Genomic DNA, 15,242 nt, shown 5'->3' with positions numbered 1-15,242 from the left:
CCCCCCAACCCACCCCGGCTTCTTGGCCTCCTTCTTGCGCGTCACCAGGGCCAGCTCCTCGCTGACGCTGCAGATCCTGAAGGGGGGGCGGGCCTCCATCTTGTAGGCGTAGTGGTGGTACGCCTTCACCTTGTGGATGCCCTCACCAGACGTCTGGAGGGAGGTGTTTTGTGGGCATGGGGGGTTGGGGAGTTGTTCTGACTGCGGTGCGGTTGTGTTGGGTTGCGAGCGGCGGCATGTGAGCACGTCAGAACGAACTCGAGAAGCAGAAATCGACCAGGTCCACGTGTCCGAGTGAGTAGTTGACACGTGGTGTGGGTGGGTGCGTCCAGGTACGCGTGTGGGGGCTTGGTTTTGTCGGTGTGACGCGAGCCCAAGGGTTTGACGAGAGGGGGCTCTTTGGAAGCGTCCCAGGAGAAGAAGCGGGGCCCGCTGCGTGACGGGCCCTCAGCACCAGTGACCTTTTCCCCCACCCGTGACTGCACCCCGCAGCACGGCCCCCAAGCGGCGCGGCTTGGCCCGCAGCAGCGTCATGCCCCCCCACCCGTCACCCTGCATTTGGTGGCGCCACCGCACCGGCCTCGCCTGCCCGAGGGCCGCCAACCTCCTCCCCAACCCACCATGAAGAAGTGGAAGATCCCCAGGTAATAGGGCTCCCCCTCCCACGCCGCCGCCGCCTCCGCCGCCGCGCCGCCCCCGGCCGCGCCACGGCCGATTCGCACCACGGGGGGGCCGCCGTGCACGTCCTGCCCGGCGTACTGCGAGAAGAGCGCGTCGTTGGCGGTGAGGAAGTGCTGCGCCGCGACGCCGGTGGAGTTCATCCTGCTCGGGGCAAGGGTCGTCGGTTTCGGAGGGACCGAAGGGAAGGGGGGAGGGTGCCGGGGCTGGTTGTGAGTTGAGGGCTGGGGAGGGCAGGCGTGGACGAGGTGCGTGTGTGGTGTGGCAGGAGCGCCCGCACGTAGGCGCGCGCAGGGGCGGGGCCAGCAACGACCGCCCACCGTATTCGGCATGGCGCGTACACATCACGCGCGCCCCTCCGCCTGAACCATGGGCATCTCACTCGGTCCGTTCCGTCACCCTAGTCAAACGCATCCCCGAACCCACATGACAGCCCTGTGCAGCATTACGCATACATATCACCCCGCGCCCCCCAAAATCCATGTCTCGCCCCGCCCGTCGCGCCACACCCAAACCCCCCCCCCACCTGATCACCCTGTGCGGCATGACGCCGTGCGCCATGTACAGCTGCCCCTCGTGCACGAACGGCATCCAGTTCTTCTCCTTCAGGGGGGCGCCGTGGCTGGCCGCAGACTGCTCCCGGTAGATGGCAGGGCCAAACTCCCCGAGCTTCAGCTCCCGCGGCCGGTGGATCGACCACTCGTCCCGAGTGTCCTCTGCCACCACCTGGGGTGCAATGCACGCGTTATTGTTCCAGTGAAGCGCATCGTTTTCAGCGGGGAGGGCTCTGCCACTGGGCACATCGCCACGCCGTGTGCCAGGGGAGGGTGGGCGATGGATGTCCTGCCCCAACTGCCGCCCTCAGTCGCCCCAGACTCCGGGACCATCAAGGTGCATTGGCCTGGAACCTGGCCACAAATGCATTCACACATGCGCACACACACGCACATGCACGCGTACACAAACACGCACACACAAACACACACACATGCGCACACCAACACACACACACACTCTCCCTCTCACCTGCACTATGAACTGGACGAAAATGGGGTCCCTGCAGTAGGGCGACGCCCCCAGCGCCTCCGGCTTGCGGCCAAAGACCGCGTACACCCCCTTGCCCGGCCACACAAACAGCTTGGGGTCCTCTATGCCCTTTTTTTTTGGAGGGAAGGGGGGGGTAAGTTGTTCGGTGTGAGGCCGCCGCAACGAGCATTTGCATGGTGGTACTTTGGCAAGGAGGTTAGCAGGCAGGCTTAAAGGGGCACTCAAGGTGTGCTCTGCGCGGACCAAACCGTAGACCGGTCGGGCGTGCCGAGGGACGACGTCACCCGCGCTTCCATGTTGCAGCAGCACCCCACCCTGCCGCAGCCCCGGCAAGTGATGGCCGCCGGCTGCTGGCATTGGCACTCTGGAGGCCCCTGCCGGTCATGACCCCGCCCCCTGCACCCTGCAATCCCACACCTGCGTGTCCACGTCAGCCGCCTTTCGCTCGCTGCCCCAGAGGCACTCCTGGAAGCGCCTGCCGCAGGATGGGTTTGAGGTGTCAACTTGTCAGAACGCTGCACAGCTGCTGCACCAGCGGTTGACTGCAGGGGCCACGCCACGCAAGGTTCTGCAACGCAATGGGGCTGCGCCCACGTGGCCTGCCCAGCCCATACCGCAAGGCGCCCTGGCCGCCTGAGCTCTGTGCGTCCATGCAGCGACCACCTGCCCCAGCCGCCGCGCCGTCCTGGGGCGGCCGCCGAGAGCCCGAAGCTGCCGCCGTTGGGCTGCAACTGCAATCAGCATGCGCGCCAGGGCGAGCTAGCAGCGGCGCCTCACCCTTGCCAGGGGTCAAACTTGCGGCAGGAGACACTGCTGAAGTCGGGTGACGTGGACATGCATATGTAGCCGTCATTGAACCACCTGGGGTTGTAGGAAATGATTAAAGAGAAACATAAACACATGCGGGGCGGGGCAGGAGGGCCCCACAAAGGCTTGTTGCAAGAAGGGGCGGTTTGGATGAGCCTGAGACGCAAGAGGGAGAGGAAAGGGGCGAGGGCGCAGCGCCTGCGCCTGCGACGGCCGCCACTCAGCCGCTGCTCGCGCGCCGCTCGTGCTCCTACCGGCGTCACTCGTTCCGACAAGGGGTGCCTTTCGCAGGGCCACCTTCCGCAGGCACACGCGCGCCCCGCGCGGCCACCTCAACCCGCCACCCATCTTGCTCTCCCATATCCAATTCCACCTTCTCCCCCTGCCCCTGCAGCACCCCGCCAGCCCACCAATTAGTCTTCTCTATCCGCTTCATGTGGGCGGTCCGAGCTGTGGCTAGGTACACACCCTGGTGCTTCACAATGCTGGGGTTGAAGAAATAGGGCCCGAGGAACAGCTGCACGTCGTAAGGCGTCGGCCGCGCCGCCGCCGCCGCCGCGGCGCCGCTGTCGGCGCCGCCCGGCGCGGCCGCGGCCACGAGGATGAGGCCGATGATGGCGACAGCCACCCACGGCGCCAGCTGCGCCATGAGAGGGATCAGCCGCCCCTTCCCGCGCCCGTCATGGGGCGTGCCGCCGCCGCTGCGCTGCCCCGCGGCCGAGCGGAAGCCGGCGCCGCAGCGCGCGGCGCCGGGCAGGCCGGACGCGGCCGCGCTGGCCACGAGCGGCAGCACTGGCCCGTTGGCGGCCGCGCCGCCGCCGCTGGAGCCGGCCGCGGTGCGCTTGGCCGGCTGGGCCCGCGCGTGTATCGTGTTGGGCAGGGACGCCTGGCTCTTAGCGACCGACGGCAAGTCGGAGTCGACGGCGCCGCTGCTCTGGCGCGGCAGGCGGCTCTCGTGGTGCAGCTGGTGCAGCGTCTGCGCCGGGTGCGCGTGCGCGGCCGCGTGGTGGCTGTGGAAGCCGCCGTTGGAATCCAGGGCTGCGGCGCTGCGCGCGCAGGCGGCCGGGGGCGCACGGCGGCGCCGGTGCCGTTGCTGGCCTAGTTACGCCGCACCCAAGGACGCCGGGTTTCGTGAATGGCGCTGGCGCCGCTGCTGGGCGGGCGGCTACAAGCAGAATCAAAGCGTGGACGGGTGCGCGTCTGCCGCGCCGCGGCCGCCACAGCACCCTGGTGTAGCCGGGGCGCTGCAGCGCCGGCAGCGTCTGTTCGCCAAGCTCTAGCTGCTGTGCACCGCGCCGCGTGCGCGTCGGCTGCGTTGCGCTCGCGACCGCTAGTCGTGGCCTGCAATCAAACAGGGTGCATGTCATACAGGATCACCCAAGATTGACGGATTGGACGCACGGCACACCCTACTTGCCAGCCCAACAGTGCAACGCGCCGAGCGTGCCGCCAAGGGCCGGAGACCGGTTACACTGATTAAATAGACGTTGAATTTAGCCAAGTGATTAGCTGCGATGTGAGACGTAACACAAGCAACGGTGCTGGGCAGAGGTTGGGCCCATGATGCGCCCGCTTCTACTCACCGGTCGTAATTTCAGTCGCATAACATTCAACCTGTTACTATTATCGTACTCTCCAGCGGCAGCATGAAGTCCGCGACGACTTCAACCTGCCACCACCTCCTAGCTCGTCTTCGGCGTTCGCTGCCTTTGAGGGCCGTTATATTGCTCATAATAATCTTGGAAACTCGCCCCGCGAGCGTGGCCGCGGCTGAGGTCCCCGTGTGCCGTGTCACCCGGTGCTGCCATCTGAAGCTGCTGCTGGCCGTGCAGACCCACTGTCCACTATGTGCGCCCCGACTTCCCGCGCCGCACGGCCTGCAAGCCAACTCAGGTGCAGCGAAAACAAACGGTGGTGACAGTATGCTCTTGATACAGCGGCCTCGTGGCCTCGACCACCCCGCCTTTCCAGGCCAGGGTGTGCCAAGGGGCGGTGAGAGTGGGCGGGGATCACGCATTACCCCATGGCATCGCGCGTGCTCATGCGGTCACCGACACTGCCGCGCCCGTCCCAACAGACCGCCTGTGGGCTAGCCTGCCGCCCGCGGCCGCATGCGTGCCGGCGGCCTCGCCCCGCCTCGCCTCGCGCCCGCCCTCCGCGGCTGCACCGACTGCCGGCGTTCCCGCCCCGCCCGCCTGTCGCCGCTGCCGCTCGAGCGCCTTGTGGGTTGCATGCACTAGCAGCGTCACCCAGGTGACCAGCAGCACCAGGGCAGCACCGCTTATTGGCTCCCACAGCCTCAGAAGCCAATCCATGTAGGGGTTCTGCGCAAGGACAGGGTTGAGGCACCACAGCATTGCTGAGATGTCCAGCTGAAACGACCACACAGCTGGCCAGGGCGCTGCGACGCCAAACCAAAACACAACTGGAGGGACCCATTTCGAGGGTTGCACATGCCCCGTTGGCCGCAGCCTGCCACTTCACCCGCGGCCGGCCCACCTGCCAAAGCGGGGCCCAAAGGAAGGCCGCCCAGCTGGCGATGACGTCATGCGACGTGATTTTGCCGTCGTCGCCGAACCGCAGCAGTATCAGCGCGTCTGCGCGCACGGGGCGCCACCTGTGCAGGGCGCCAAACATCGACCTTGCAACCATCACAAACGCACAAGCTGCATGGTCCAGGCGCGGCACAAGTAACCCGGGTGACTGTTTTGTGGGTTCTTGTATGCGCGCATGCTTGTGAGCATGCGTGAGCATGCACCTGGAGTGCATTCAAAGGCAGCTGCTGCTGTTGCTGCTGCTGTTGCTGCCGCCGCTGCCGCTGCCGCTGCTCCTGCTGCTGCACCAGCCGACCAGGCGTGAGTGAAAGGCCAGTGAAAATGTGTGGGCGGCATCGATGGAGCAGTGCCGCGCACCACGTGAGGGGCAGCAGGTGCCACCGAATGTTGAAGACCACCAGCATGAGCGCCCTGGGTGCACATGCGCAAGGAGTGGAGACCGACCGAGATGCGCGCGGGCGATTTTGGGCGATCATGGAAGGCACATCGTTGCGGCTTCAGCTCCAGTAATCGCGCGGGCTGGAGCGCGCCACAGGTGATCTTGTGCCACCCTGTCAGACACAGGCCCCCTGCAGGGCGGTCCGGCGGCTTTGGCGGTGGGCGCTCTTGGCTTGCGTGTGGGAGTGACAGACTGGCCTTGGCACAACAAATGGCTGGCGCGCCCAGCCGCACTATAACACAACTCACGACCGCCGCGCACTCACCGTTCCGGTTGGATGACGACGCTTTTGATCTGCGGTGACGTGTGGGCCAGCAGCTGCGCACCCCGCAGCAACCCCGCCACGGCCTCAATGCCGCGCACCTGCGGGTTTTTGGGGGTGATGATTTCGGGATGGAATCGTGCTCTGCAGCTGCCGTACAGACTTCGCACTACAAGCATGCGCTGCCGGATCTTTAATAGTGCGCTGCTGCGCATTCTGATCCAACGGCAGGGGATTGCAGGCGCCAGACAGGTAGACGGCTTGTGCGCGCCTTCTGAGAGGTCACAAAAGCACTCAAAAGTTTTCGGTACGGCCAGGGCACCTGCACCAGAAGCGGTGACGCCCCTACTGCCGCCACCTCTGCATCAGCCTCCTCCTCTTGGCCCTCATCCCCACAACCGCCGCTCGGCAGCGGGGAGCCGCCACCGCCGCTGGGGCGCCGCGACAACGAGGCCGACGCGGCGGCGCCCGCGCGGAATACGCTGCTGGCTGTGCCGAAGCTGAAGAGGGCTGAGGGTGAGTAATTGTCCCTCAGCACCTGCTGCTGCAGTCTGGAGTGGACGTGCAAGGGGAAGTGAGCGGCTCGGCAACGCAGGGGGTGGGTGGTTGGCTGCCAGAGCCAGCAGCCCTGGCCCCGTGCGGGCCTAGTACTGCAGGTGTTGGCGGTGGTGAGCCGCGCGCCTATCTTTGTGTGCGTCCCGCCAGCCGGCTGCGCTGGATTAGGTAGCGCACGCCAAGCCGCAACGTGCGCCCACGGCCGGCGTTCAGAGGCCGGCCGACAGCGAGGAGCAGCCCGCGCACAAATGTTTGGGCAACACAGGATGGCCTGGTTCACGCCCGGTGCTGGCTCGAAAAGAATGTCATGCCATATGGGCTGGTGACAAACAGGCATGCCTGACCAGGCAAGCGAGTGCCCGAGAGGGCGTGGCGCAGCACCCACCTAGAGTCCCCGTGAATCAGCTCATAGATGATTAGCCTGTTGACAATGACAAGGACCATAACTATGGTTATCATTCCGAACCCGGGAAACAGGTATGGAAGTTGGTTGATTCGCCGCCTCTGCGCCATCAGGGCGCGTCTTGCCCCCAAAAGAAGCTTTGCTGGGCGTCGGGCCGGGCCCAGCGCTAGGGCCGAGGCGGCGCGTTTCAGGCGAGCGCCCACGCGCACGCGCCAGGCACCGTCATCGGAGAGGGGGCCGTGGCAGGCGCCTCCCAAGTGACAACAGCCCCAAAGCCGCTCAGCAAGCAGCGTGTGCGGGGTCAGCAGGAAACAGGGTGCGATTGGTGACGGCGGGGGCGCCCGCCCCGCGTGACTCCTCCAACCCACACATCACCTGAGCTCGTCCTCCCCAAAGGGCGCCCTCGGCTCGGGCGCGGCCGCCACCAGCGACACCGCCGCGGCCGCGGCGTCCGCCGCCGCGTCCGCCGCCGCGCCGGCGGTGTCAATCAGGGTGTTGGCGGCCGCCGCCGCCGAGTCGGCGGCCGCGGCCGCAGCGACGGCGGCGGCGGCGAGGGGCGACGTAAGCAGGCCCGGCATTCCCTCGGGGGCGCCCTCGCTGCGGCCCTCCTCGGCGGGCACCTCGGAACCCATTTTGCAGAGCTGCTGAGGGGTTGACGGGGCGGCTGGGTGGCGTCCAGCCCCCAGTTTTGGTGTGTTGATGGCTGGGGTGGGTGGAGCTTTGCTGCGCGCGTTGTGACCGGTCATGACTGGATTGCCCGTCACCCGACGCGCGCCGCACAACGCTGCATATAGCGGCCGTCATATGCGCTTACGAGATTAGCCGCTTCTCGGTCGAGCGCTCAACGGTCTAGAACCTCTGACGAGGCGATTCGATTGATCTAGGGTTGGCTGGGCGAGCCGGTCAGCATGAGCGTGACGAAGGATGAGGTGCACGAGTTTCTCAGCTCGATGTTTGTAATAGAGCGGCAACAATTGGCAGACAGCACCGTGCACGGCTGTTTGCCTGCAGTAAAAGGTGCGCGTGTGGCGGGCGTCACCGCCGGTCCTGGCGCTCACGGCGCTGCATTCCGAGGATCTGTTGCTGTTTCATGCTGCGCAGCGTGACGGCTTTGCGAAAGCTTGAGGCTGCTAATTAACAAACACTGCCGTACTGCCCCGCACGGCTGGGGGCCGAGCCGCGGAGCCAAGGCTGAGCTCGCCACGTCGCCCACATGCCGGCCGGCCAACCCCCCAGGCTCCAGCATCCCCCTGAAGCTTCACCCCCGCGTGGAAGCTTCCTTTCCGGTCGGCATCCGGGCCCACGGTGCGGAGCAGGTCGCAGCCGCGCTCGCCACATACCGGGCGCTACTGGCAGGTGCGACAGCCGTCCGTCGAACTCCAAATGCAGGGGATGCGGCGCTTGCAGTTTTAGTGGCTGGCGCTTGCGTCAACCCCGGGGGCCGCTGCCTGACAGCGGCGCCCAGGCACACGTTGATTTTGTCCCGCCCAGCTGCGCGTGCTCCCAAGGCTATAGGCCTTATCATGATTTCCCTTGCACCTTTCTTTCGTGGCGTGCAACATGTCACTCCAGTCAGTGCCCTCCCCCTCGCATCCATCGTCACACGTCATGCACGGGGGCCCCCCCCCTTGCGCCCCCCCCCCCCCAGGCGTCGTCTCTATTGAAGTGTTTGATGTGGTGGTGTCAGGGGACAAGGTGGGACGGCCCCTAAATGCTTATCATCACTGCCGTCCCCCGTATGATGCCACACACGGCATAGCCAAACTGCTCCAGCCAGGCCGCCTCATGCAAGGCCGCTGCCACTGGCCAGCCGACGAGCCGGCCAACCGGCCGACGCGTGCGGCGGAGCTGCTCGTGACCAGTGACGGCTGGTGTCGGCGCAGCCGCAAACCGGAAAAATCCCTCAGGTCCCCCCTATTGTCGGCTGCGCGGGCTTGTCATATACCCCTTTGGAGCACTGCTCAAGACGACACATTGTGCAAGGTGCACCCGCAGACCCCAACAACCGGCGCATGTGGTCCCCGCAGGCGCTGGTGGTGGGTGAGCAGCTGGTGCGCAGCTTCCTGGAAGACGCGGCGCAGGCGCTCGGCCGCGCGCTGCCGCCGTGGATCGTAGCCGCGGCCGCGGCCGGGCTGCCGTCTGTGCAGGACGGGCGCGTGCCGACGGCGGTGTCGCTGTCCCTCGGGAAAAACGACGCGGGTGCGTGCGAGCTTGGCGCTTCGCAATCAGATATTTGAAGTTGTATCAAAGGTCTGAGCGTGAGGCTTGGGCACTGAGAGCTCTGCTTGCACGGGTGTTGGGGCTGGCGCTTGCCATCTGCGCAGGGCTTGATACCTTGCAAGCAGCCCCTCCAAACAGCAAGCAAAGGGCCGGCCAGCCCGGCCTGCTTCCGCTGTGCCAGCGCCCCCCCCAGGCCGTCTGCTGCCCGCATTCTGCAGACTGCGCTCGGCGTCAAGAGGCTGCCATTTATTTGAGCCAGCCCTCACTCACACCACCCCTCTGCCTCTGCAACCACCCCTCCCCAGGCGACCCCGTCGTCACCCACATGGCTGTGGTGTTCAGCCTTCCCGCAGCCCTCTGCCCCAACCTCCGCCTGCCGCCCTGGCAGCAGCGGGCCGCCAAGTCGGCGGGCGACGCCGCCCTGCGGCTGCTGCGCGGCGCCGGCGCCGCGGCCGCGGTGGTGGAGGACATTTGGATTGCCGCATCGGCCGCCTACCGCGCCGGCGCGGCGGCGGGCGGCGCCGCGCTCGACGGCGCCGCGGCGCCGGCTGCGATCGTGCTCGAGGGGCTGCAGAGCGCGGCGGCCGCGGCGGCGGCGGTCGCGTGGGCGCGGGTGGCGGAGGGGTGGGGGGAGCGGGGCAATATTGCACTCCCGCCGGCGGGCGCCGCGGCGGCGGTCGGGCGGTGATCGGCGGTGTCGCGCTCCTCTGCTTTTGGCTTTGACCAGGTTGCTCTTGGGAGGCAGTTTCGCCGGTGCCAATGGCTTGTGGCGTGCGTCGTGCTTAAACAAGCAGGATGCATTGCACATTTTTCTAGGTTATGACTGAGGCAAATTCAAACTGTTCATCTTGAAGTCGTCGACCGTCCGTTCATGCCTGCCAGCCAGAGGCGACCCGCACCACGGCGCACGCGCCCATCACGCGGACTCGCGATGTTTGTCAGCGCGATCAGCGCAGCATGATTGACCGGCAGCAAGGCGCGCGCCCCTGTGCACACTTTCAGAATCCCCGTTCCCGGCGGCGCAGGCGTCCTGTAACTGCCGCTCGCCCCGCGGGCGCCGGCCCGACCGCGCTTGCTGCTCCCGCCCCTCCACCCTGGCACCCAAGCCCGGCAGCTGTGCGCCACCGGCTGGGGCCCGCGGGCGTGGTGGGTCGCTTCAGGGGTGATCCCATGCCCAGCACCACCGCCCTGTGAGCCATTCCCTTCAAAGCCAAGTGCATTGATGCTTCTCAGTCCCAACGGCATGCAGCTGCCAGCTTGCGTATACAGCTGTGCTGGACTTGCAGCACAGAGGAATACCCTGGCCCCTCCAAACCCCAACACCTGCCAGAAGGCATTACACTGGGCTCACGCAGCCGCACCCGACAGCGCCTCGAACCCCGAGCTCACTGCGGCGCCCCTCCGCCGCCGCCGCCGCCCTGCCGCTGCCCGCCGCCGCCGCCACCCTCGTCGTCCGCCCCGTACTCTGGCGCCTGCCCCGCGTCCACCCAGGGCAGCAGCGAGCGCAGCAGCATCATCAGGGGGTTCGCCCCCTGCAGCTCCGCCTCGCTCAAGCGCTGCTGCTGCTGCTGCCCCGGGCCGCCTTGCTGCTGCTGCTGCTGCTCCTGCTGCTGCTGGGCGGCGAGCATGGCCTCCTGGATCTGGGCCATCACCGCCTCATCCATCACGTCCTGCGGTTGATGGGATTCAGGTTTTAGCCAATTAGGTTATTGGCAGAATGGCCTTTACTCACCAATTGGCAAATGCTCAATGCGATATTATCGCTCAATGCAGTACGAGGGGATCGTCTTACGATAGCGCTGCCTCTACACCAGAGCAGGCCCCCCTGCAATACGCCCAGCACCAGCCGCAGCCGACGGGCAGGCGCGCGGCGCTTCGGGCGCGGGCGCCGCTGAGCCGCCGGCGGTGAGAGGCCCTGCACCGCCCCGCCGCCCGGTTCCACGCCGCGCCGGGCCCATAAGAGCACGCAGGCCGCGGCCCCCTCCCACGCCTCCCACCTGCAGCCCGCCGGCGCCGCCGCCAGCCTCCATCGCGGCCGCCACCTCCTCCCTGGGCAGCGCATTGACCGCGTCGCTGAAGTCCGCCAGCCGCAGGTGCCTGAACTCGTTATCCCCTGTGGCCGGGAAGCTCTCTCGCGCCACCGCGGCCCAGTCGTCGGCGCTTAGGGGCGGCGCCGCCTGCGCCGGCGCAGGAGCCACGGCGCCGGGGGCCGCGGGCGCGGGGGCGGCGGCGGCCTTTCCATCGGCTGCGTCTGCGGCGGCGTCGGCGGCGCGGCGCATCCAAGCCTGGGGGGGAGAGGGGTGTCAGGTTGCGGTTGGGTGCGATTGCGTCGCTAATTTTCTGCTGGAGAATATGTTACGATGGAGGCCACATAAAGGAGGGCCGAAGCAGCGCACAGAAACTGAACAGCACGCATGCATGCACAAACGCATGCATGCACGTAGGCACATGGACACGCACATGGACATGCACATGGACACGCGCACGCGCGCGCACATACACACAAAGACAAAAGCACACACAAGAACACAAAGACGCACACACACACACACACACACACACACACACACACACACACAAACAATCACACAGAGGCCCACACCCAGGCTGCACCCCCAAAAACCAGACGGGTCCAGAAGCAAGCACGTAATGCATACAAACACACGCACCCACGCACGCACACACACACACACACACAAAACACACACACACACGCCTACACACCTACACACACGCACCTGAACGTCCGCCGACTTCCACAGCAGGTGGCTGCGCTCCACGAATATAGACACCAGGTGCGCCAGCGACGCGCTGCCGCCGTCCCCCGCCCCCTGGAACAGTCGCCGCTGCAGCAGCGCCCCCCACCAGCTGTCTTTCCCAACGCCCTGCCCCTGCAGCCGGCCCATCAGCTGCGGCACGACCAGCGGGTGCAGCAGCATCGCCGAAACCAGCGTCTCGTGGCTGCTCGGCTGCGGCCCAGCGGAGCCCTCGTCCTCGTCAGCAACCGCCGCCTGCGAGCCTCTGTCCCCCTTGTCCCCTTTGGACGGGCCGCTGCTGCCGCTGCCGCTGCCGCTGGGGCCCGCGGCGCGCTGCTCCTTCCAGTAGCGCGCGAGGGCCAGAGAGTAGGCGAAGTTTGGGAGGAGGGCCAGGGCGGCGCCGCCGTCGAAGCCCTGCACTAGCCGCTCCAGCCAGCCGTAGCTGCACGGGGCAAGTTTTCAGGGAGTGGTTCAGGAGGTGCGGTCGGTCTTTCAGGAGAGGTGGGGCCGAAAGGAGGGCCAGGAGTATGGGCAGGGAGGGGGGGGCTGGAACAGGGGAGGGGGGCGTGGAGGGGGCGGGCCGCAAGGCCTCACATGTGGGTGAGGAAGGGGCCATGGAACCAGGAGCCCAGGCACCAAGGCTTGCCAGGCAGGTTAACAGTAACGCTATCCCCGCCTCGCCCCGCTCCGCTTCAACCAGCCGCCGAGCCACACAGACGTCACGCGCTGAGTCTGCACCCCGCCACCCACCGTCCCGCCCTCAGCGCCAGGTAGTCCACCAGCTGCAGCGCCCCCAGGGGGTCCCCCGGGTCCAGCGCCAGCAGCAGCTTCGCCACCTCAAGCGCGGACGAGTGGCAGCCGCGGCGGCTGAGGGCCTGCGGGGGACAGGACGAGGAGGGGGGGTGTGAGAGGGCGGCGACTTCTGACGAGCCTGGTTGATGTGAGGCAGGGTGGGCTGGAGCCCAGGGTGTGCAGGAGCATGTGCGTGCGAGCGCGACAGTGCACGTGCTTGAAGGGGCCACCCAGCAGCCTGGTTGTGGCCAGGCATATGTAATGCACCCCAAAGCCCCGCAGCTGCCAGCCGCCCCCCTGCGCCGCTTGCTCGCACAAACGCCACTCGGCCCCTCGCTCCTGCCCCCCAGACGCGGCAGGGCGGCGCCACAATCCTTTGTCCGACAGCAGGGCCCCTGTACATGTCATTTTCACGCTCTCGTCCTCCCCTCTCTCCCAGCCGTTGACCCTCGCCCGGCCACACCTCCCCGCCACATTCCTTGATTTTGACAAATATCCACTGCAAAAACAACCGAAAATCGGCGCCGCCCTTTGCGCGTGCCTGAACAGCGCCATAAACAGCGCCCCCCAGAACAGGGCATGAAGCACTCATCGCAATATCGTGAGTCATTTCCAACCGGCGCCGCCCCACCTGCGCGTGCCTGAACAGCGCCACGAAGAGCGCCCTGTTCTCGGGGACCTCGATGTCCAGGCGGCAGCGCGCGGCAGCAGGGTCGAACGCAGGGCTCCACGCGGCCTCTAGCGCGTACAGCGCCCTGGGCGGGTGGCGCGGGGGTCCGGCGGGGGTCGGGGCCGTGACGTCAGCATGACGTCAGCCTGACGTCAGCAGCCTGTGGGGCGGGAGCCTTGAGCGACGCTGGACAACGATGGGCCCAAGAGAGGGATTCCGCATGTGCCCGCGCCGCACAACCCCCATTGCTCCTCACAAACACCAAGCCCACTTATACATTTGCGTCACACACACACACACTTGCACACAACTTCATGCAAACACACTGCCCTGACCTGTTCAGGCTCTCCTCTGCGTACTGCCCCTCCCCCATGGCGCGGTACAGGTCAGACATGGCTAGCAGCGAGTCAACGTGGTACGGGCACTACGGGGGCGCACAGGGCGGGCCGATGGGGGGGGTATGACTGAGGCGGCGGTACAAGCGAAGTCGGCGGCACGAGCAGGACGGTGATTGGCAGTGGATGGCGGCTGGCAGTACAGCGGAGCACGGCAAGCGGCGGGCGGGGCACCTCTCCGGGCGGTGTGCTTGACCGGGCGGCTGCAGTGCCCTGCTGACGTCACCGCAAAACAGGGGGTTGCTCCGCACTCATAAACCACTGGCTTTCCGATCTGTCCCGCATACTCATGCATCACGCTGGTCCCCGCAGCCGAGCTGGGTGCGGGCGCGGGCGCCAGCAGTGCAGCCAAAGGGCAAGCATCGCACTAGGGGGGGGGGGGGGATGACGTCACACCTGGTGGAGGACGGCGGCCACCGCGTTGGGGTCGTAGCTGCCCTGCGCCTGCTCAAACAGCGCCTGGGCCCCGCGGTACGGCCCGGGCCAGACGTACCTGCGTAATGGTGGCGCGCCGGTCAAACGTTGCGTCGGTCAAAACTAGCGTCGGTCAAAGATAGCATAGTAAACAATAGCGTCGATGAATTGTAGCGCCTGTCAAAAGCAGCGTGCCAATGCCCTGACAGTCTGAAGGGGACAGGGCTGGACCCCTTCCACACGCAGACCCTTCCCCGCAATCGGCAAGCGCACCGGAACATGGGCGTGCCGTCCGCGGCCGTCCCCGCGGCTTCCATCAGAAGTGTGCCCGGCTCATAGTATGGCCTGGGTGGTGTGTGGGGGGGGATGTGAACACGGGAGGGGGGGTGGATGTGTATGAAGAGGGTTCTGGTGTGAACAAAGACGGTGCTGCTGTCATGAACAAGCAGGAGTGCTGGTTCCAGGCTGCCGATGGGCCAGGGGGTTGACAGGCGCAGGTGAGATGCATGCCGGGCCACGCAGCATGATGACGTCATGCTTAGTAACCCGATTTGACGGGGGCATGGCGCCACGGCTCGGCTGCCAAGAAGCTACCCAGCCTGCCTTTGACGCCTTCCCTGCATGCCGAGCAGCGCCGACCCCTAAGGCTCTCACCAGTCGTCCCGCGGCGCCATCAGCATGCCCCGCTTCATCGGCCGCCGCCGCGGCGCGTTGCGCGGCGCCCAGCCGTAGCGGCGCGCGGCGCCGCCGCCGCGGCCGCTGCTGCGGGGGCGAGGAGGGGCCGGGCGGTTAGGCGGCGGCAGCGGTGCGGCCAGGGTCAGGGGGGCCGACGCGCTGCAACCCTGATGACACCGAAGCAGAAGCAAACACGCGCAGCAGCGCTCGCATGCATGCCAACCCCATGCGTCTGACCGACAGGCGGCCCTCGTCTGCAAATCTCAAACACAAACTACAAACCGCCGACCATCAACTGCCCCGAAGTTCGTGCCTCTCAAACCCACGCGCGCACCCGGACTCTGCGGCATCCTGCCTGTCCACCGCCTCTATCACGCCCGCCCCGAAGATCCGCCGCAGCTCATCCTCCCCCCTGAGCCGCCGCACGTCGACCCCCAACAGCGCAGCAGACGCCGGCTGCGCGCCGCCGCTGCCGCGCGCCGTGGCAGCGCCGCGCGCCGCGGCTCCCTCTGCGGGGGTGATCTTCAGCTCTTGGAGAATGGCGTCGATATCTTCATCGCCACCCCCGGGATCC

At 66.8% G+C, this 15,242-nt stretch overlaps 3 protein-coding genes across 3 annotated transcripts; 1 reads left to right on the top strand and 2 right to left on the bottom strand.

Annotated features, from left to right (window-relative positions):
* Positions 1-9: 9 nt before the first annotated feature.
* On the bottom strand, positions 10-7,378 carry MNEG_7380 (hypothetical protein; the record flags this gene model as incomplete). Its single annotated transcript, XM_014044149.1, has 13 exons — positions 10-153; positions 621-822; positions 1,205-1,404; positions 1,705-1,833; positions 2,143-2,200; positions 2,389-2,456; positions 2,906-3,578; positions 3,824-3,873; positions 4,584-4,856; positions 5,291-5,498; positions 5,792-5,889; positions 6,111-6,339; positions 7,122-7,378. Coding segments are annotated over 13 exons (2,589 nt in total), but the record flags the coding sequence as incomplete, so codon positions are not given.
* A 276-nt stretch (positions 7,379-7,654) lies between these two features.
* On the top strand, positions 7,655-9,654 carry MNEG_7379 (hypothetical protein; the record flags this gene model as incomplete). The annotated part of the gene is made up of 5 exons (XM_014044148.1): positions 7,655-7,763; positions 7,983-8,102; positions 8,395-8,441; positions 8,774-8,945; positions 9,272-9,654. The coding sequence occupies 5 exons, from the start codon at positions 7,655-7,657 to the stop codon at positions 9,652-9,654; spliced, it is 831 nt and encodes a 276-aa protein (XP_013899602.1).
* A 697-nt stretch (positions 9,655-10,351) lies between these two features.
* MNEG_7378 (hypothetical protein) lies at positions 10,352-15,219 on the bottom strand (the record flags this gene model as incomplete). The annotated part of the gene is made up of 10 exons (XM_014044147.1): positions 10,352-10,636; positions 10,964-11,251; positions 11,705-12,164; positions 12,473-12,597; positions 13,146-13,269; positions 13,520-13,608; positions 13,976-14,072; positions 14,273-14,338; positions 14,648-14,755; positions 15,003-15,219. Coding segments are annotated over 10 exons (1,859 nt in total), but the record flags the coding sequence as incomplete, so codon positions are not given.
* Between the last annotated feature and the right edge of the window lie 23 nt (positions 15,220-15,242).

Source organism: Monoraphidium neglectum (genome assembly GCF_000611645.1).
Source record: "Monoraphidium neglectum strain SAG 48.87 unplaced genomic scaffold scaffold01299, whole genome shotgun sequence".
NCBI classification, from domain to species: domain Eukaryota; kingdom Viridiplantae; phylum Chlorophyta; class Chlorophyceae; order Sphaeropleales; family Selenastraceae; genus Monoraphidium; species Monoraphidium neglectum.
The sequence above is the reverse complement of the archived record's forward strand: the minus strand, read 5'-3'. Positions and strand labels throughout refer to the sequence as shown.